Raw genomic sequence first — 22,678 nt, forward strand, 5'->3', positions numbered from 1 at the left:
GGATGTCAAAGTGACATATTTAGATGTTATTTTCCCCATGAAAATAATCAGTTCCTGATATAAAATGGCTCAGATCTAACTCAAGCATTGTGTCAATCACTGCCTCTTCTTCTACACACTGAGCCCCCTTTGCTGCAGCTCCAGCACACCAGCTTACCTACATCTGTGCTCAAACACTGCAGTACATAATAGCAAGTTGTGATTTTTGGAGTAGTTTGGCCATACATGTTTGAACCGTAAACTGATTCTGGAGAAGAATATTTATACTTTATTTATTTATACTTTATAGTCCCACCCAAGTTTACTACCAAGTTCCAAGGTGGAAATGTTCAGCTATGTCTGTTTTGCTCATGATATTCCTTCTACCATATAAAATCATCATATGGACACATGAACAAGGAAAAAAATGCAGGGTTGTCACCAGAGGGGTCTTTAAATATCTTTGTTATTGTGCAACAGACATAGCATTTCTCCTTTCCACTTTTAAGGAAGGTGAAAATGTCTGCAGAACAGTTTGCATGTTGTCAAATGACTTGACAGATTTTTTTTAGCTTGTGTGTCATAAAACATGTTCGGTCTCTCATCAGCACAAAAGTCTCACATGTAAAAACTATGACTAAATGAGTTATCTGAAGCTACATAAAGCTTGTGTCTTCTCTTGTTTGCCTCCTACTATTCCCATAATGCGCTAACTATCTGTTTTTAACCAGTGTCTTGATATTGGCAAGTCTTTCTCATCACAGGATTTCTATCAAGACTGAATCAGTTGTTTGGGCAAAATGTCTAATTTGTGATCAGTGCTTCCAGTTAAAATCAGTTAATTATTCACTGTGTTATAGATTTGAACCATGTGTTGGAGCATTGCCATGTGAAATGTTATCACAAGCGTCACTCACACAAGAACAGCATGAATTTGTAATTAGACGTGCTGCTTAGCATATATCCTAATTTACAACTTTTCTAATTTGCTAGTTGCTGATTGTTCAGTCCTAGTTGTTATCCAGCAGCCTTCAGCTCTTCAAACCTCTCTACATAGGATTTGTTTATGGTTGTTTACTCATTCTTTGGCATCAGTCCAACTCCAAATACATTGATTATTGTGGTTAAGTTGGTTTTGATATAAAAGCATGTACTTGAGTGCTGCACAATGTTAGAAACAGCAAACACAGTGATGAATAGGAGTGTAGTGCTCCAGAACATCTGAAGCTGTTTCCTTTTTTTTCTTGTTTTTGTGCAGTTAGTCCTTAAAATATTTCAAAACTGTCAATGTTCCATATATATGATGCTTAGAAACTGAACTTCTTTTCCAGGTATACCTTGAAAGCTCTATTTTAACCTTTTCTATTACCTTGGTGTGTGTCTTTTAAACAAATAAAAATACAATATTTAACTTCTCCGTAATTTTCTTTTTCTTTTTAGACGGCTCTGACAGATTTTTATGCGAGTCTGTATTCAGCTACCAGGTTGCCTCAACACTGAAACAGGTTAAACACGGTAAGTCAGTAACTGCATATGCAAAATGTGTTTGCTTTGGTGGGTCCCATGATATCTGGTACATTAATGAATAACCTATTGTGTGTTCTTTCAGATCAACAAGTGTCTCGAATGGAGAAACTTGCCAGCCTGGTAGAGGAGCTGGAGGCAGATGAGTGGCGGTACAAACCCATCGAACAGCTATTGGGATTTACACCGTCTTAAATATAGACAGTCGGATGCCTTTGGTTATTAAATCAGCCAAATAGAATAAAAATGGAAGAATATGTTTTATTTCAGTTCATAAATGATATTCCCTCTTCTGGAGATTATTATGTATCTTAAGCGTGAGATGTATTATTTTGTCACTTTTACTATTGTATGTTTGCTTGTTTTTTTCTTTAAAAAAAAAAAAAAAACAAAACTACTTGTTATATTAGACCCAGCACACTAAATCCACCCTCATCAACAGAAATGTTCTTATATATGAAAACACTGCCCAATTTAACATTTTGTAACAGATTATTAACAGATTTTCCATCCGCTTTAGGGTGTTAAAAGCGATTCTGTCAGTTCAATCTGCTATTAGCCTCAATGTAAAGGCAAATAATATCTTTGGTAATAAATCCCTTGAAGTGAAGCATTGTGTTTCCACATGGATGCACTGTGCTCATAAATCTGAAACCCTGCTTCCTCACCAGTCTCTCCTCCAGTCTTCTGTCGGCCTCCACTGCTGCTCGCTGCAGCAAAACAAAGAGAGCTTGTAAATAAAGTCATACTTGGACATTCTTTGCTTTCGTTGCCGTTTGTTTTGCTTGACGGTGCACAGTTTGGCCCTCTCCACAGAGTTAAGTTTTTTAGAGACATTTGAATAAGTTCTCTTATAAAAGTGTTTTTGTTACTTGATTGAGCTCAAGCCTGAAAGATTGTTTCTTCTTTTGTGCGGTCAGAGAGGAAACGTGCTGATCTCTGTGTTCTCTTCAGTGTTTTCAAACAAATGAAGGGTGGAGACGAACAGAATGTACAGTTCTTGGTGTAAATGTTTAAGGATGGCTGTGGAGGTTACAGAAACGCCCCAAGACGGAGCTTATTTCCTTTTCCAAGAGGTCAATAGTTAGTTTTGGGACACGCTTTCTAAGAATCCGTTTGGCAAGTTGTTACCTGTGGCCTTTTTATTGTTTTTTTTACATAAGCCACTGAAGAATTTAACAGAAAACCCGCAGTCTTTGTAAACAATTTATTCCTTCCGCTATCTGATGATGACTCTTAATTTATAACATCCCCCCTCAGAACATACTGTGCCTACACGTGTTTATGTCTTTCAGTTCCTCCCCAACAAAGTACAGCCTACTCACGTGTAGCAGCGCAGCGTATATCTGGCTGCTTTCCAGACTTTTTTTTTTGTGGGGGAAACTGTGGTTTATGTTCAGTGTGGCCTAGAGGGAAACATTGCAGCAACATTTTTAGCTTTTATTTTTGAATTCCAACTCACTACTCCCTAGAAATCTGCTCTTTTAATCCCCCTCCAATGTTGGTTTTATGCCTTGGAGCACTTTTGCTTTTTTATTACATGCTAGAGAATTGCTTGCATTTTTATTTCTCTTCTTTTTTTTATGTCGGGAAATATAAGAGGTGTCATATCTCTAACCTTTTTTAATGAATGTTTTACCATGTACCCGGTGTTCTATTATGCAGCCAACTGTGTGCTGTTTGCATCTCTGTTTGGCAGATAAAAAATTCTGATGTAATGCTTCAGCAAAACAGGTGACGTAATGTTCACTGCAACACTGAACAAGCAGAGCCCGGCCCTGCACGGACTTTATTCTACGCTGATAAAACTGTAAATGCAGGTACAGCAGAGAAATCTAACAATGCCTATGTGGGATATTAAACAAAGAAAACACAATATGATCCTTTGCAAGCCCACACATGTCCCTGTGCGTTTCCACAACACTGGCTTTTGCTATTCATCAACCCAACCCCCTCAATTTCTCCTCCTCCTCCTCCTGTTTGTCTTTCTTTCTCCGCTGGCAGGTTACCAGGCAAGATACAGCGCGGATGGCGTGCCTCTCTTTTTGATTGGCTGGCTGCACCGTGGGGGGCGTGGCTTCGGGGCTCATATAAAAACATTGTTGCAGGACAGACTGCAGAGCTTGGCAGCTGTTGCGAAGCAGACAAGGAAGGCAGAGGGTAGAAGTTTCCAGGCAGTTGTTTTTGCAGACAATAACCTTTCAGAAACTCATCTGCAGCAGCGACAACAAACCCGAACTGCATCTTTTTCAAATAAGCTGTAAGTACTTTGTTATAATTTGCCAGTTTGGTTTGCTTTATTGGTCATTTTGACAGTAAAACAGCTGCAAATGAAAGATGATCTTGTTGCAAATGTATACTGTTAATTTAAAAAAAAAACAACTATGCTTTCCATGCCTGTCATTGTGTTTTATTGAACTGCTAAACAGGTTTTGAATATCAGATGCTGAGTGCTTATCTGTTGCCTTTGTTTCCTCCCCAACAGCTGCCCACAGAAGCAGCTGATACTGTTGAATACTGCAAAGGACAACCATGCCTGATGTCTTTGCACCCACCGAAATTGGCAGCTCACCCCCTTCCCCAGTGGACAGCAGCCCCCGGAGGCTGTCCTGGGGCAAACTGGTCCAAAGACTGACTGATTTCAACACATCTGCCAACAGCAGCAGTATTGAGTCGGTGTCCAACAATGGCAGCAGGAGTGATCTCTCAGATTCAGGTGAGCTGCGCCTGCAAACGTGGTTTTTTTAATCCATCATTAGAGGCTTTCTTTTGGATGCATGAGTTCTAACCCTTTATGTCTCTCCTACAGGGTCGGACCTCTCCAGTGACCTGTGTCCCTTTAATGACGACCTGTTTTATGACCCGATGGAGGAGATGATCCTGAAAGAAGTAGTGGACCTTATAGCACGGAGCCTAAGAGAAGCCAAAGACTCGGACTGCGCCTTGAGATGTACCAAACTGCTCATTCCGGAGAAACTTCTGGAGCACATCGGGCAGGAGCTCCTTCACCTGGCAGCTAGTGAGCCCTGCGGTTTAAGAGGGGCTCTCATTGACCTCTGTGTGGAGCAAGGGGCCGCCTGTGAGAGCATGGGACAGCTATCAGTGGACCCCTACCTTGTTCCCACCTTCCAGCTGACTCTGGTGCTGAGGCTGGAGTCAGGCGGCCTCTGGCCTAAAATCCAAGGACTTTTTAGCAAATCCCCTTCCACTCCAGTAGTGAGACAAGCTATTAAACTAAGCACTGGTTTCCGCGTGATCAAAAAGAAACTGTATTCTTCTGAAGAGCTGCTGATCGAAGAATGTTGAGAAATGCAAGTGACTGCTTTGTGTCCATGAAGTGACGATAAAAGCTCACAGAAGGGCCTTACTAGTATAACTACATGTATGCAATGCCTTCTGGAGTGTAAGGATGGACTTTGTCATGATGTAGCCTGTTGTTCCTGATGTGAAGGAGCTGAAGTTTATGGTACCTGGAGCAGGTGTTGCTTTCATACTGGCTCACCGTGATTCAGATTTTCAAATTACAAAGTGTAATCATCCTGCTATATATATGACAAATAGGTATTTTGCAATTATTAAAGTGCGTACCTCAGTTTCTATTGAAACCATACGACGGCAGCTAGCTATATTGTTATAGTCATCGAAGATCATTGTATTCTTTTTTTATACATTACCATGAGTTGAATTGGACACAAACCGATGAACTGTACACCCAGAGAACCATTATGGATCTTTGTGACTGCTTCATTTTAAAAGTAAAGACCTACCAGTACTTGCATTGTGCAGTATATGTGCAAGCTAAAACTTCAAATGTGGTTTGATTTTGTATTTGTGTAGACCCAGTCCCGCTTTCAACTTTATTTGATATTCAAATACTCATAACATTGCACTGTTTTTGTACTTTCATGATCGCAAATAAATTATTATTTTTTAACAATCTCATTTCTGTGGTCTTATCTGAGATAATGTGTCGTACAAATAACTCACTGTGACCTTATAGAAATCTGGTAAAGCTGGAAAACAGAACCAAATCTTTGAAACTTTGAGGAAACCTTTGAAATTTAGTGCAGTTTTGTCGACAAAAAGGTGCTAAGTGTATTTCATGTTAATTATTGAGGTTGTAGTTGGTGGACCGGTCAGTGTTCTTAATATATTGCCCCAATTAAAAATGCTTAATTGCCTGGAAAAAACATATTAGCACTTCACCTTTTTGTCAACAAAAACTGAAAATGTAAAAGCCTTGTAAAAGTAGAATTAATTACAGAGCAGTTGGATTGGTTTGCAGTATATTTCGACTGACCAGAATGAGCCTGAAACTATCAGCCACACTGTGCACAAGAATTATGGAAAGTTTTAAAGCTGAAAAAAAAAAGTGTGAAGTCCGCAAGAAACAGAGCCCACAGCTCCAAATCAGAAAGCAGAAGTTCAGCATTCGTCAAAAACAGCTGAGAGCAGTTATGACAAAACAATGTGACGCTGCATTTCCTGCCCCGCACATGCTGCACGTCTTCAGCAATGTGAACGTGCAAGCAGCCATGTTTTCCTATCCCAGCCCCAGAGAGCCGGCCGGCCGGCCGGCAGACTCTATGCTCTAAATGTGCTGACTGAGCTTTTGTCTCCTCCTGTGCCTGTACTGCTCCGAGCAACGAGTCACATTCAACACGTTTAGGCATCCATATTTATTTTCATCCGGGAGTAAAAACATGGTGGAAAAAGTGAGCAAGAGCTACTCCTTAAATAAATAATACAAAGAATAAATAGCATACTATAAACTTAGAAAGTCTGACAGAAATTGCGTTTTGTTTTTCCAACAGATGAGATTCATCAGAGATTCCAAAACTAGAACCTTTTAACGTCCCACTTTGTGGGTAGGCACATGTCTCGTTCTCTTGGCATTTAGTGTGAGGTGAAGTTATACTAGAGAATTCTGTCTTTAATACAACTAAAGGAGGCAAAGTGACAGGAAAGTTTCCTAACTGTTAGAGCACACACAGCAGAAAAAAAGACAGATCTCAGGTGCTTCAAGTGCCTGACAAACCCTAGACGGGAGTGAATAATCATCAGAGGTTTCACAATATTCCTGCATAGTTTGAGCATGTGCATTTCAAGTCAAATCAGCAGATCCCCCCTCAAATGTTTTTTTTCTGCTGATCCAACTGCATAAAAATAAGGAGGAAGCATTCAATGGTATCTGTTAAACTGCTACATGAATGATATCTGTATGACTATATATAAGTTAACTATGCTCTGGTTTCATACAGCATTTGCACAAAAAAAACCCAAAGTAAAGTGACTTTTGCCAGCTTCATGGCTCCCAGTTAAAACTGGGGCTTGGAGGTTGTTTAAACTCACATCTTGTCGGGAAGGACAAAATATACTTAGTGGCTTTTCCATTCAAAACAATAAAATATCATTATATTTGAATTCCACGTACTAAAATTCCACAGAAATGGCTTGAACTGGTTTGTGTTGTCAGTTTAGTGAGGAGTGCTGCTGGTTTGCTTGTGTTGCTTGATGAGTCATCTTCAGCCTCCAGATTGTTAAAGCTTATCTATTTACAGCCTGTAATCTTTAGTGGTGGTTCTGGAAACCTGGAGACAAGAAGAAAAAAAAAATGAAAAAGACAGCATTTTTACTTTGTGAAATGCAGCAGAACATTTAGCTAGTCACTACAAAATTTGTTCTGAAAAATGCCTTCATGTTGGAGAACTTGCTTTTAATCATGAAAGCATCCTCATCCATGTAATGAAGCCGTGATCTCTGACAGCTTGGCGCAGCTTGGTGTTCGAGCCCTCTGTGCTCTTTGGTACAGATCAGTGTCTCCAAAATAGCGAGCTCTGTACAGCATTCCTTCCTCTGCAAGAAAACACACAAACAAAGCATGAAAGATATGCGAGAGGCAATGAAAAAGTCTCCACAAAAATGTGTTTTCTAGGCAAACATACTTTGTTGCTTCTCCTTCCAACAATTGTTGCGAAGGTTGGAAATATAATCATCCTCCACCGTCTGCTCCAGCTTTTTCAAATTCACACCAGTAAACTCTTTGGAGAACTGCTCCCCCACATAATATGGCACCTTCAGGTTCTCAGTCAGCCTCTTCTGCGAGTAACCTGCTGACCTGCGAGAAGATTGGACAAAGTGTGGGAGAGATATCGTATGACAGAACGCCACACAATAATGACAGATCTGGCACCGGCTGGCCGTGTTAAAATGACTCACGGCTGATAATGATTCACAGTCGGGCCAGAAACTAAAAACACAGAAGAGCTCAGTGATTATTTACATCTAACTGAGCCAGCGTCAAGATGTTCTTTCTAAATCTAACAAGAAACTACAGTTCAGCATGGTACTATACTGTCTAAAGAGGCATTATCACAGCAAATACTGTGAAAGAAAAGCTATTTTTTGGCCAGTTCTTTGCACTCCAGCTTATGCGACAATTTCATGAAAATAGAACAAATAACAATGATGAAATAAACCAGGGTTCAATCCTGCTTAGCTGTATGAAATGTGAAGATGATCCCTATTTTAAGTCCCTTGCAATTTTGCAGAACAAGGTTAGTTGTGTTCTTTAATATCCTTCTCAGGCGGACTTTCAGAACAGGGGTCAAACACTCACGGCCTGAAGCTGAGGCTGTAGGAGGGACTGTGGACCATTATCTGACTGAGAGCTGACACAATAACCAGAATGAGGATGGGCATGACCTGCACGAAGAGAGCAAGACCTCCCTGCAGAAGAAAGCATTAGAAACACATAAACACAAAGAAACCTCTGAAAGACACTTGAATATTGTAGATTGATGACTAAAGGTTTCCCCCTGCTGGTTAACATATCAAACTACTTTATCTGTACAATACAGTCACACAGAAAAAGACTAGACCACCCTTGTTTTCTTCAATTCAAATTCAAACTAATCTGCTTGTTTTTGGGCTTGTGGTTCTCTATTTAGCGTCTGATGATTTTCCACAGGTTTTCAGTTGGATTTAGATCTGGTGATTGAGCAGGCCAAGGCATGGTTCTAACGTTCTGGTTCTCCATCCAGGCTGTAACTGACCTTGCTGTGGGGTAAGGGGCATTGTCTTCCATCCAGTCATTCCAGGCAGGAAAGAGTTTTCCAGCTGATGGAAGAAGACTGTTTTCAACAGTAGCCCCAAACATGATCTGGTTTATTCGCCCTGAAACAACCCCAGATCATCACTGATCCACCCCCATGTTTTACTGTAGGGGCAGACAGTCTGGTTTGTGGCTTCTCCAGGCTTCCTTCTAACCAGGAAGTTGGCTGGAGTGGGCATCAACTGAAAACTGGATTCATCACTGAAGAGAACCTTAGTCCAATCATCAACAGTTCAATCCTTGTGATCCCAGCAAAGAGTAACCAGCTTTCCTCTGCCTTTCCTTGATGAAGAGCTTCTTCTGTGTCCTGTGTGACTTCAGACCGGCTTCAACAAGTCGCTTTCCAACTGTCCTTGCTGAACAAGTCCCATTTCTCCACAGTGTCCACTCATTTTTAAGGTCCCTGGAGGTCTGATGACGATTCCTGACAGGAACGGATGAGTGACGGTCATCTGGTGGGTAGAAAGACGTTTCCTGACCAGCTAGCAGTTTGGTAGAACCATGTTGGACTGGTTTTTTCTTGGTGGAATGAACAACTGTCTTGGAGATCTTCAGTTTTTCTGCTACCTGTCTCTCACTCATGATGGCTGCCTTTGTGGCTTCACATAATTCTTTACTTTTAGGCATTTTGTGAGAGTTGACAACTTCTGAGTTGTGCTATGGCTTGAATGTCAACAGGAAACCACTCTAGACCTTTACATGTGCTGCTGATGACATGAAATGGCCTCTTATATACCCTGGAATACAATTAAGCTGCACCATGTCAGATAGGACATAAAGTGTGATGGAATCAGCTGCATTTTTGGTCATGTTCATTGTATTCTTCGGGTAATATACCTTTTGTGGTACTAAGCATCGAAATGAACAAGAAATTGAAGAAAACAAGGGCGTTTTTTTTCTATGGCTGTATACACAGGAGCTTGAATAGTATCAAACTTACATCCCGCTGTCTCTCTCTTCTCTCTCGCCTTTGGTATCGCATCCGTCCATTAGTGTATACATGAGCATTACCTGGATGAATTAGCACATTTAGCACTTCATAGACATGTCATAACAAGTAGCATTAGTACTAAAAATACTGCATCTTATAAGGCTGGTAAGAAAACACAAAACAGTGACACTAACTTGATGGGTAACCTCCTCCGAAGAACATATTAAAGAGGTCTTCAGGGGAAATATCTGGCTCAAAGTTTCCGTTGTCTGGGCTGTGTCTTGAAGGATGCCTTCTTTCATCTCCATACTGATCATACTGTCTTCTTTTGTTGTCATTACTCAGAACAGCATATGCATTACCAATGGCTGTAGGAAATGAAAATACATGAAGTCAATTATTCTTAGGAAAGAATGAAAGACACAATTATATCCTCTAACTGGATTTTTCTGCCGGTTACCTTTAAATGCCTCTGTAGCACCAGGAGCGTGATTCTTGTCTGGATGGAATTTCAAAGCAAGTTTTCTATAGGATCTTTTGAGTTCATCCTCAGAGGCGTCTTTCTGGACCCCGAGGATTTCATAGAAGTCTTTACATTGTTTTATCCTGTGTAGAAAACACATGATTAGCACCACATGAAGACTGAAGGTATGTCAACATGCGCACCAGTAAACCCTCATGTACCTTCTGACAGCATCTAGCTGATCTGCCGTGTAGGATTTTGAGGTGTCTGAAGGTTTTTCTTCAGGTCTGGTATCTTCACTAGTGTTCTGTCGTTGTCGAGGTCCTGAGACCCCACTGAAGTCTGAGTCGCCACCTTGTCTGGGTGTGAATCCATTCTTTGCTATTAGGTCCAGCAATACTAATGGACATAAAATGACAGTGTTGAGAACATTCAGAAATAATCGACAGAGGCTTTGATGACATAGCTGATGATTAACTTGGTAGATCCTGCAGCAAATACTATTGGCAAGAACTTCATACCAGCAGACACGCAATGTTTGCTGGGTTGATTATTAGACTACTACAGCATCTTAATAAGGGCATTTTTGATAGACAGACTGTTGCAGTTGAATCCTACAGTAATGTGTAGGTTTTGTTGTAGACTGTACGTTTCTGCAGTTTGATTTCTGTGCTTGTCATTGTTGTAAATCTAACTTGTACAAACAATGGAAGTAAATTTGAATCAAAATTAGAAACGTGTTTGAGCCTAACCCACACAACTCAGTGATATTCATTCAACTTATATTTTAAAGTTATATAAATTCTTAGTTATAATCTCAAGTTCAGCAAACACGGTGATAGAAAATGAGAGATTACAATTGCATAGCCTTTGATTTAAAAGTGCTTTCAAAATAAATATTATTATTAAGTGTATAGCACAAACAGTTCATGCTTATTTGTTGCTGTGTGTGTATATATGTTTTCTGTACAAAAGATATATCTAAATTAAAAATTAAGCTTGCTCAAAGGGAACGAAGGGAATCAGTTGTTAATTGACAGAATCATTTGTTGGGTAATCATAGATATTTCTAAAGGATCATAATTTCAGCCTAATTTTGTATTTTATATAATTTTGGGGGGGTTTCTAATCCTTGATATTTAAATTACTCAGCTAAATTCAAACCATATGTAACACTGTATGGTCTTAATCTCAATATTTGTTTGGTTAATTCATAATGCAAACATTATTTTTCTACTGGAAAGCACTTTAAATGTGCCATAAAAAGAAAATAGAGAGAAGATATATTATTTTCTGTGTTTTTGGTCCTTGTGATGTCAAAATAATAAAACGAGTGATGGGAAACTGCCATCGAGGACTCTGTCTCTCTCCTGTTCTTGCCCTGTAGTGAACCTACTCTCTAGGCTTCAATTTCCATTAGAAAAGTGAATGCTGTCAAATATTTCTGACATCTTTACAACATCATTTTCTCGTTAAGCCGTTGTGCAGACTACGTGGCACACAGAAAGGTGCAGTTTAACAGTTAAACTGAACCAGCTAGCTGCTATGCTATCACAGGCCCTGGCTCCATCCGCTGCTGATCCGGGATGCAGGTGATGCTGAAGGTGATGATGCTGAGTGCGCACCTCCCCGGCTCAGTCGTCCCCTCTTTCCGCCTCTGCACGGCCATTTTAACTCACCCTTGGCTTTCTCTGTCGGGAAGAGCCTTTGCGCCTTCTCCAGGAACCTCTGCGCCTTCTCCGGCTGGTTGCTACTTAACGCCGCAGTCGCAATGTCAATGCAGCGCTCCGCTTCGTCCCTGTTTACTTCCATTGCAGCAGCAGCGGCGGCTAACTGGACCAGAAGTAAATAAAGTCACTTGTTGATGACGTCACGGGGATGCTGCAGACAGAGTAGAATCGGTCAGATGGTGGTGATGTGAATTTATCAGTGTGGGACCATCTTTTTTGCTCCTGCTACCTGGGGACCTGACGTTTAGAAATAGCATAGCCTTGTTTCCACAACGTGAGCACAGCATCGAGTCTCTGTGCCGCCTCATTTTTGCACTAGATGGCGACAAATCTTCGGTTTTCAAATGTAGGTCATGAAAGTGGACACCCGTGGATGTGTCGACCCTTTTCATTCGGTTCCCCTGACTCTTAGTTTGCACTTGTGATGTGTAGTTGTTAATTTACTTCAAAACAACCCCTGTATGCCTAGTTTCCCACACAGTCAGTAGTCTTTTCTTTTTTTCTTACATTATTTCATAGAAATAAACTGATGAAATCGTTCAGACACAAAGTGAAATCCCCTAAATTAATAATAAATAATGGTAAATCAATATAACACTGCTAATTGGATTCAGTAGTGTTTTAGAGGAACAGCTGTTCTCTTGCGGGTGTAATATTTCGGCAGAACAAAATTGGGGGTTTTTTGTATTATTTTTGTATTATTTATATCATAAACTATCATAATGAGAGGTACATTTTTACTGCTAATATCAGAGTCAATGGAGAGTTATCAACTGGTTTGACAAAAATCCAAATGTGTAAATATTAAAAATATATCTATTTTATTTGTAATATGAGTGTTGGAGTAGTACTTCTCAATTCCTTACTACTATAATCTAAGCATCCCTGGTGATTTATGAGTTACACATTTTAATGTCAGGAATTTGAATATAAATTATAATAAAGTTATTGTAAAATTACAACTTTGTCCCGTCAATTCCAAAATAATTGGCAATAATGTAACCGTTTCAAAAAAATCAAACATCAATAATTAATATTTCTGTTAGGTAACATTTATGTCAAGCAATGTCAAATTAAATAAATAAAGTTAATACAATACATGAATACCTAATTAATATTGATCTCGTGATTTATTAATTGCCGCATAAATTGGTTCATTTGGGTATAGTTCATATCATAAATATGTACATATCATTTATATAATTCTATATAAATACTTACATTATGTTCTTTTAAAAATACTGTTTGTGGCATTCAACAATGGGTAGAGAGACCCATAGTTTCGGTTATAAATATAGCTGGCACTAATATGAAATTAACGTGTATACCATATCCTTATCTGATACATTTAAAAAATATATTTTATTTTATGTACTTATTTTATTATTTTAGGCATCAGGATTACGTGACGGAGCAAGCTTCCCATTTTTCTCCTGCCAGCGGAGGGCGGGGGTACTGTGCCGCTGGGTTTACTGTACAGTAACTAATTTGTTTTGTTCCAATTTAATCATTTACACCTCGTCACTCGTCGCTCGTGTGGGTTCGTTAAAACCCACGCGTGAATGGAAATATGAGCGCGGTTAATTCCGTACATGTCTAGACAGCGGCAGCGGCGAGAGGGGAGCGGCGGTAGCGGCAGCGGCAGCGGCAGCGGCTGTAGCGGCAGCGGTAGCGGCAACTGCTCTCCAGGGGAGGTAAATATACATCTGGCTGCTCGGAGAATGAATAAAAGGTGAACAGCAGATAAACAAGCAGCCAATCAGAGCCCGAGTTTGAGGCGGCATCCGGGCTCTGATTGGTCAATCGCGCCTCCAGCTCCGGCTCTCATTGATGCGTTCGCTGCAGAGCTGACTATCGCTCTCTCTTTTCTGGGTTCCTGTAGTTTTGGGTTAAACGGACAACCTCCGTCTCCGTGAAACACCCCGAATCCCGTTTCTACAGCCCGGTCGTCTTCGGTGAGTTCTATACCCAGCATTTCTTTTCCCCTATAGGTGTTTAAAAAAAAGAAAAAAAATCAGTGTTATGCAACGTCGCGGATGTCAGCTATAAGTCAGCATCATCGTTACATTTCCACCCTCGCACCAGGCAGCAGCTAGCTTAACCGTGCTAGCTAGCATAAAAACATATTCACCGTGTGAGGAGGGGGGTTTGGTGGGGTTATTTTCTTCCTCTTCTTCCGTCACCCTTCCTGACGTTGGCTCGTCACAAAAACATCGATTTGTCTCATCTTCTGTACCCGCTCAGAGCATCACCAAAACCCGCAAGCCACAATGACGGAGGCGGAGGCGTTGGAGAAGAAGCAGCACAAGTCCAGCAGCGGGGATGTTCTTCCAGAAGGCACCAGAGAAGACGCGTTTGATAACACATACAAAGAGAAGGAGGGCCCCAAACCTCCCCGGATCGTCGTATGGAAAAATGTCGTGCTAATGACTCTGTTGCATATAGGAGCCTTGTACGGCATGTTCCTCATCCCTTCCGCAGCTCCTTTGACCTTGCTTTGGTGTAAGTATTTTAAAAAAAAAACCCTACCTGTTACAACATCACTGCACAGATTGGGTGTAGCTTGTGGCGTTGTCTTACACGGGGAAGCATATTTTACCATATTCACAGCTGTTATGTCAGCAGCCCATGTCACTTTCTCCCCACTGGTGAATGCAAAAGAGTTCTAATCTGTGCATGATCCTTCCAGCATCCTGCATGTGTGGGGGATTAGAGATCAGACGTATATATTATCACTGGATATTTCATGTCACAGCATGCAATTTAAAGCTGGAATCTTCACAGTACATGCTAATCAGAAACAGCTTAACTGGCATGCTGTTAATTAGGTAACAGCATAAAACAAAGAAAGGATACAAACGTAGACTAGCTAATTAATTATACAAACGACATGGCACTTTATTATTTAATGCATTTTGTTGGATTTAATTAGGATGTGTATTTCTCCTGAGTCACAACAACACAGATTAAAATGCTGAATAACTTTCAGGCTTCCAGTCTTACCATAAATGTAATCATTATGTGTTTTTACCCATCAGATATGCAGTTTACTTCATGCAGTATGTGTCACATTTCTGTGTAACATGCTTTGCGTTGTTAGTAGTTATTTCATTTCTTGCAAAACAAGCAGGCTGGTACAAGTCACTTCAGCCAAGGACACATTTTAATTGTTCCCGGGTTTAAATATGGTGCAGCAAAGCTCGTGTGTTGTATTTATTCAAATTGTGAATCGCAGCTTGGAACAGATTTCTGAATATGCCTTCCGTGAAAAGGAACAGATATGTAAACCACAGCGTGGCAAGCATAAGGTTTTGATAATTTATGCTTTCAGACAACCCATTATACCATTTTATTGGGATTTTCTGACTTCAGTGACACAGATATCATGATTTATCATAGCTGACTTTCTTGTCATTTGTGACTTGTTGCAGGAGCTCCCTCCCAGCTCTGACAATGGCACTACAAGTGTATAGAAAATTGATGGCATTACAGTGTGCAGCATAAGTGCAAGAAACTGTTTGTGAGAGAATCGGATAAGTGGAATGTGGTCAGACTAATTTGCTGATGTCTTTCTCCCCGCAGCTGTATTTTGTTTTTTGATAAGTGCTTTAGGAATTACAGCAGGAGCTCATCGCCTGTGGAGTCACAGATCATACAAGGCTACATTACCTCTAAGGATCTTTCTCGGTCTTGCTAACTCCATGGCATTTCAGGTTCGTGAGAATGGCAGATCACAGACACCTGTCATCATACATGAATATGCTACACAGTACAAACACACACTTAAGAGCTGGAGTCATGAAAATAGAAGTTGTCATTATTGTAGAAGTACCATGTTGTGTCAGCTGTGTGCATAATCTCTGTCTTATCCCCAAACCACAGAATGATATCTTTGAATGGGCACGAGACCACAGGGTTCATCACAAATACTCAGAGACAGACGCTGACCCTCACAACGCCGTCCGGGGCTTCTTCTTTGCTCACGTTGGCTGGCTGTTGGTCCGCAAACACCCCGACGTCATTGAGAAAGGACGCAAGCTGGAGCTCAATGATCTGCTGGCTGACAAAGTTGTAATGTTTCAAAGGAAGTAAGTGGCACAAGTTAATCATTGATTTAGCACTTGGAGGCTGAGTATCTGTTTTGATGTGATTTGTTTTTAAAAAGGTGCCCAGGGAAGTAGAGTGGATAGTAAACAAAGTAAATTTTATTTGCTGCTGCAGAACTGTCTTCAGTTCAGGCTGTATTAGTCATTCTGGTTTAACGAGGTGACATTAACATGTCATTTGTGCATGTAGAGATTTACTCAAGGTAGGCCTCAATGAAAAGTGTGTCAAGTGGAAAGTGAATGAGCAAATCCATGTCCAACAAGCAGCATTTGTGTTTAAATTTTATCTTGCACTGAGTAAACACTTGCGTTCTTGCTGCTCCCCCGCCCTCTCTGCCTCCTCAACAGGTATTACAAGCTGTCTGTGCTGCTGTTCTGCTTCTTCATCCCAATGTCTGTGCCTTGGTACCTGTGGGGAGAGTCTCTGTGGGTGGCATACTTCGTCCCGGCTCTGCTGAGGTACACCTTGGTGCTGAACGCCACGTGGCTGGTGAACAGTGCCGCTCACATGTGGGGAAACAGGCCCTACGACAAGAACATCAACCCCAGGGAGAACAAGTTTGTCACTTTCAGCGCTATAGGTATGATCATCCAGTTATTCAGTAGAAGTGGATATCAGAGCTGATCTAATGATTTAAATTAGTTTTATTTCATGTCCTGCTTCAATTTAGTTTTGTTACATTTAATTCTTGGTGTTACGGCGAGTTGCATAACGTTCTTCTCAGAATTCATCCTGGAAACTTTGATTTTTTTTCTCCATTCAACAGATGCTCTTTCCTTTAAAAGAAAATTGTACACGGTGCACATTTGTCAACGTCATGTTTAGTGAACACAAAAGCAATACGGTGAAAGCACAACTGAAATTTGCTTTGAAAAAGGGCTGCACAAGGTTGTAAATCCAGGCAAGCAGACAAACACAAGGGAGGAGGTAGAGAAAGAATCTAGGTATCAGACGATAACAGAACATGAACAGGCAAACGGAATCCTGGAAAACTACAGCACACGACTCAAAGACAATCCGACAGTGCAACACGAGAACGCACCATTGCCCTTACATTTAGGGTGTAGATTCACTCCAGTCCCAAGGAGATGTTCTGTGAACTGTGGGGGGCGATGACCAGAAACAAACCCCCTGATGAACTTCACCTCTGTGTTGAGCTAATCCTAGCACACAGACTGCTCATTTAAGGTGGCCTGATAAACAGTCTTCAGCCATCAAAGTGGCCAAACGCACAGTTATCCAGAGAATCCAAAGCCACTTCCAGGACTGTGGTGACACACTGCATGTGTGGCAGGGCTTCCAGATCATCACTATCTACAGGACACCACCTGCCTGTGACTATGACGCCTCCCTTCTGTATGTGCTGAACAACTTGGACTTGTAATGATGCGGCAGCGAAGAAGACCACGAGTTCTCCTGCCACTCAGGTGCTGTGTCCAAACTACGTGGATGTGAGGAAAAGTCGACACAGAGTCAACTCACAGAAGTCATTCCAACGAGCTTCAAGACCACAAACATCACCTCCATGCCACAGAAGTCTTCAGTGTCCTGCCTCAATGGTAACAGTCTTGCTAAAGTTACACCTGTCATCATTAAGTGCTTCAACAGTCTCATGATGAGGCACATCAAAGGCCCTGCTGCTCCACTCACTGGAACTCCTGCATTTTGCATATTATCCCAGCTGCTCAACCCATTATCACCACCCTCCATGTGGTCCTCACCCTCGTGGACATGCAAAACATGTCTATTTTAATGTCTTTCGTAGACTTATGTTCAGCATTTAACACAATCATTCCTCGGAACCTGATTGAAAAGACTGCTGTGCCTCCATCTGAAACTGAATCCTGCACTTCTGTGATCAGTAGCAGCATCTCCACCACACTGAGCACTAAACAGGACTGTGCTCTCAGTCCAAAGCTGTCCACTCTGCTGACTCACAACTGTGCACAAATGCACAGCTTGAATCGCATCAAGTTCGCTGATGACACGACTGTGGTGGGTCTCATCAGCAAGAACAATGAGTCAGCATACGGATTGGGGTGCAGCCACTCGTGGATGGATGCAGAGCAAAGAATCTGTCTCTGAACGTGGACTAAACAGAAGAGATGCTTTTTTTTTGGCTTCAAGAAAGAGCATGGTGCCATCACTCTCTGCTGTATGTCAGTGATTCCCTTGAGGAGATTGTCAAGAGGACTCACTTGTGTTCAGCTGGAGAATCTCAACCATCCCATGACACCAATTTTGCACCTAAGAAAGCCCAGGAGCCTCTATGTTTTCCACAAAGGCTGAAAAAAGTACATTATCATTCTGCCGAGGAACCATCAAGAGCATCCTGAGCGGCTGCTTCACTGACTGGCTTGGAAATGGCATCAGATAGTGAGAACAGCTGACAAGATCCCTGGAGTCCCTCTTCTATCCATCACAGTCATTTGCATCACAAGCTGGAAAGTCACCAGCATTGTGAACGGCTCCACATTTATCAACAATCTACAGCATTTTACTATCACAGTGTTGCATGTTGTGGCATAACCCGTTAGGCTTGGCAGTTTATCCACACTGAAACTGTACACTGGTCAGTGCTGCACTGTACTATCTTGTGCTGTTTGCACACATGCAGATCTGAGTAATTTCATGCAGTTCTGTGCTCTTTTATGTAACACTATGATCATGGAGGAATGTTGTTTTATCTCACCATGGACTGACTATTTTAATATGGTTGGAATGACACTAAAGTTACTGCTTGACTTGACGTAAGAGCTGCATGTCTGATTAGTGAGGTGGATGAAGGTGAGTGGCAGGTCAGGTGACTCGGTGGGCGGAAAAGGCATTCAGGTGGGAGTGGCAACAAGCGACCAGGTTAAATGAATGACTGAAAACTGTAAAACATTACACATTTCTCAGTTCTGAAACAGTTGGAGAAGGATTTTTTTCAAATGCGAAAAAAAGACTACAACATGGCACATAACTTGTAATGCATTTAGTGAGAAAAAGCTGCAAAACTACAAAAAGATTGAAGTTGAGGATGTTAAAAATCAATATTCAAATTGAAAACTAACCAAAACATTTTTTTTTGCTGCAATTCAAAATGCTTTTATTTTTTTAAATGAGTGTTCCTTGTGCCTTACAGGTGAGGGATTCCACAACTATCACCACACGTTCCCATTCGACTATGCAACCAGCGAGTTTGGCTGCAAGTTGAACCTTACTACTTGTTTCATCGACTTCATGTGCTTCTTGGGCCTGGCCAAAGATCGCAAGAGAGTGTCCCACGAGCTGGTCATGGCCCGAATACAGCGCACTGGAGACGGAAGCCACCGCAGTGGCTAAGATCGCCAAACTGTGGTCGGCTTCGAGGCGAAACAACCGATAGGAAGAAGCTTCACAGTCCTTTGACAGCTATACATTTATCATCCTCTGAGGATAAACGTCAGCTTCATGAGGGCCTTGACCACATTTTGCTTGTTTTTGTGGTTTTTGTAGCTGTACCTAAACAAAATTTTCAAGATGGGGAAAAAAAAAAACAAACATGCTTTGCAAAACTCTTCACCTTATTGTTCAGTCGGGCCAAGGGTTTGCAAAGATGTTTTAAGATTTGAAGTAGATACATTTTCAAAGTCGACTTCATTCTCCGCTGTTTTGCCACTTTGGTGTGCATTCTTCATGCAAGGTCAGTCATGTAGCCGATCATTTTTATGTAATTATTACTCAATTATTACTCAGAAACGACAGGAAGTGGAGCACTGGAATATGGATGTTTTAACTGGTTGAAGGTTTAAATACCGATTGGAGACTGTTGCCTTTATTGCGTTTTACAGCGAGTTTTTAACAGTTCTCATATTTAAATTAACTTTTTGAGTGCTGAAGATTTGAAAAAAAAGGGATGACGGTTTGAAATGTCTTTGTTTAAAAAAAAAAAATCTTGTGTCCTTAAAGAAATATAGCACATGACGGAAGAATAAGGGAACCCAGACCTTCTCCTTAAAACCTGATCACACTGACAGCCCAGTACGCCAGAACTATATATAACCCGCAGTGTGTTTCAGTGCGTAATGTGGTTGTCTTGTGCAGAAAAACCACACCAAATATGTGGAAAAGTCAAAGCACTCGGAAGAAGATTAGCATGTACTATATTTAGCTTGTGCAATAATTGGCTGGAGTTTTCTCGTGACAATATAAGGGACACATTTAACATTGGACTAAAACTGCCATTTAATGCTATTTTACTGAGAAAACTTGAAAGATTTAATTCAGCTTGTTGTGTGTTTAATGAATATATCATAGTGCCAAGAACGTGCCAGCTTTCGACACGTTCAGCCATCTCTATGGTACACCAGAGCACACTTAAGTCGATATTGCTTCTTCACATTACAAGATTGTGGAAGTTTTTTAACATTTGTGGCATCAGTGGCATCAGTGGCTTTTTTGCTTCCTAGCTTCTTATCTGCCATGTCCCTCATTTTTTTGTTTTTTGTCCTGAAAACATCTGCAGCAGAGATCTCATTGGTCAGTGTAGCAGCTGGTCATGTGACAGTTCTGGTGTTACAAAACAACATGCCACCCATGCATGGCGTATACTGTAGTGAGGTGTTGTGTCGGTGACTGTAATGGCAGAACTGCGTCTATTTTTGTAACGTACCGTGGAGCTGCAGTGCTTTTTGGATCATCAGAACTGTTGCCGTGGTGATTTCTGAGACGGGGTCTGGTTTCCCTTTGATGTCCTACAGAGGTGATTGTCATTGCGAAAATTTTAGGCGCATCAATGTTCATGTTTATCTTCAATTCTGGTGTGTGGAATGCTTATATTGTTTATGTATTTATTTTATTATTGACTAGAAAAAAGAAATTGCTCTAAAGTGAAACCAGATATTTCTGCATTCCAAGATTTGGCAGACGGTCTCGTAAAAAATATATGTAAAAATACCAAACTGGAGCACCTGTATATTTCTTCCCAAGAGTCAGGATACAACCTAATGCCTTATGACTTGCATCCATTCCTTCGCATCTTGTCAGCTAAGACAAAAAGGTTCAAGTATCACAAAACGAAATCTGACTTCTGAGTGTTTACAGAATAAAGCACTGGGTTGGACTTTGTTTTTATTCTGAATCCACGTGTTTTAATTTAGGCAAATGGTAGCATGACAACACAAGGTACTGTAAATGCAAATAGAAGATGGAGTTCAATCTGGAAAGAATCCGATACAAACATAACAGCTGGTACAAATGTTCACTCGCGAGATTTCACTTGCAAAATATGGGCCCCGACGGATCATCTTGGTCCGTCGCGGTGTCTTGGTATGAAAACTTCCAAACAATAAGGTGCTGTCATGAGGAATGTTAGAACATTATCAGAGCACTTGCCAAACCCGACGATAATCACAAGCCATGCAAACAACTGCTGTCCACAGCACCAAAATCTGCATTTTCCTAACAACAATGAGGAGGATCAAAAAGATTTTCAGTCTGACCATGTCGAAACTCAACTGTATTCTATTCTGAAATAAAATTCACAATATTTTCAATACACTCGTAATTCCATGAACAGTTGTTGCTCTTCTTTTATCCTTCTTTGCATTCTCTGCGTCTTTGTGTTTGATATGTATGTTAACTGCTGACGACTTACTAAAGAGCTGAACACCAACCAATTTTTACTGAATTATTATGTTTCCATGAGAAGATTTGTTTTACACATAGCCATACTGACTCTCTGAGCTGCTTTTTAATTCTGCAAATGAATAGTTAAGAGTTGACCTATAAACCTGGCTTATCATTTTAGATATTCTTAGTGCAAAAAAATCGATCTTGTTTGAGTGAAGAACGATGCCAAAGGCTGTCAGGGCTGATTAAAATGCTGAGCAGGGTTTCAACAGTTCTGGTAAAGAAGCCTACTCATTCTCTACATCCATTATTATTGAGAAAATCAGCAATTTGTGATAAATAATGGTAACTAACCATCCTTTGTAGTTTTGTCTCCATGTATTTTCTCATTAAGTCACTTTCATGGAATATTATACACACAATATGTACAGTCTTTGCTGCTTTGCATATATATTAATGGATGATGGAGCAAATTTGAATATTATGTTATTCCTTTACATCTGAACATTGTTGATTTGTATCTTATGGTCGTGTGATCCCTGCAAAGCATTGGAATTGGGTTGGAAGAAAGAAGTAGGTGGGTTTTTTGTACACGGCATTGGTTCATCATGTTAGGGAATTAGAAGGTGGAGTAGGTTTGGAGGAAAAAAGAGGATGAAGACTGATGATTCCTCTCCCCTCTGATAAAAATAACTCAGAATAATTGATCAGAACAATAACAGCAAACAGCAGCAAGCTACATGCAAAAAATCGATTCTGATTCTTGGAGGAACGAGGCCAGAGCTTCATGTGATTTAAATGCTGAACGCAGCTGAACATAAACAGTACTGACTAAGAAGGTTTCTGTTTATTTTTTTATTGCTACACTATGTGCTAAAGTCCATCCTGAATGTTTGATATTATCCATAAAAGCTCATCTTTCAGTATCAAAGTTACATATTCAGAAGGTTTTTGTATGACAATACGTAATCCCCTCCTGCCTTAAAGAGGCTTAGATGTACCTCCACACTGTTTCTTCCTCTAGAATTCATTAATCTACAAAGTCTTTCTCCACCCACACCTCCACACTTGCTGCAACTTGAGGTCATCGAATTAAAAAAAGAATAATGATGGAAAAATGGAAAACCCCAACCTGCAAGGTGATTGGTTCTTTAGGTTTGTTACATATGAAACCCTGGAAGTCTGAATCCATATATCTGAGGCAGTCATCAGTAAAAAAAAACAGCTTCAAAGCA

At 40.7% G+C, this 22,678-nt stretch overlaps 3 protein-coding genes across 4 annotated transcripts; 2 read left to right on the plus strand and 1 right to left on the minus strand.

Annotated features, from left to right (window-relative positions):
- Positions 1-3,605: 3,605 nt before the first annotated feature.
- ddit4 (DNA-damage-inducible transcript 4) lies at positions 3,606-5,445 on the plus strand. Its single transcript, XM_023269658.3, has 3 exons — positions 3,606-3,763; positions 3,989-4,219; positions 4,313-5,445. The coding sequence occupies exons 2-3, from the start codon at positions 4,036-4,038 to the stop codon at positions 4,807-4,809; spliced, it is 681 nt and encodes a 226-aa protein (XP_023125426.1). The 5' UTR covers positions 3,606-3,763; positions 3,989-4,035; the 3' UTR covers positions 4,810-5,445.
- A 718-nt stretch (positions 5,446-6,163) lies between these two features.
- dnajb12b (DnaJ heat shock protein family (Hsp40) member B12b) lies at positions 6,164-14,032 on the minus strand. Of its 2 annotated transcripts, none has more exons than XM_023269675.3 (10): positions 13,873-14,032; positions 11,691-11,892; positions 10,233-10,410; positions 10,009-10,154; positions 9,743-9,916; positions 9,558-9,628; positions 8,123-8,232; positions 7,449-7,621; positions 7,218-7,359; positions 6,164-7,094 (listed from the first exon to the last, which is right to left on the minus strand). In XM_023269675.3, exons 2-9 carry the CDS (start codon positions 11,821-11,823, stop codon positions 7,238-7,240), a joined length of 1,107 nt encoding a protein of 368 aa, XP_023125443.1. In that variant the 5' UTR covers positions 11,824-11,892; positions 13,873-14,032; the 3' UTR covers positions 6,164-7,094; positions 7,218-7,237. The 2 variants fall into 2 exon arrangements, with proteins under 2 accessions (XP_023125443.1, XP_035803673.1); XM_035947780.2 differs by having other exon boundaries at positions 11,691-11,844; positions 13,873-14,011.
- Positions 14,012-21,378, plus strand: scd (stearoyl-CoA desaturase (delta-9-desaturase)). Its single transcript, XM_023269617.3, has 5 exons — positions 14,012-14,243; positions 15,324-15,454; positions 15,624-15,829; positions 16,196-16,428; positions 18,976-21,378. The coding sequence occupies exons 1-5, from the start codon at positions 14,012-14,014 to the stop codon at positions 19,173-19,175; spliced, it is 1,002 nt and encodes a 333-aa protein (XP_023125385.1). The 3' UTR covers positions 19,176-21,378.
- The last annotated feature ends 1,300 nt before the right edge of the window (positions 21,379-22,678 follow it).

The sequence above is a fragment of the Amphiprion ocellaris genome, chromosome 18 (genome assembly GCF_022539595.1).
Source record: "Amphiprion ocellaris isolate individual 3 ecotype Okinawa chromosome 18, ASM2253959v1, whole genome shotgun sequence".
Lineage (NCBI taxonomy): Eukaryota > Metazoa > Chordata > Actinopteri > Pomacentridae > Amphiprion > Amphiprion ocellaris.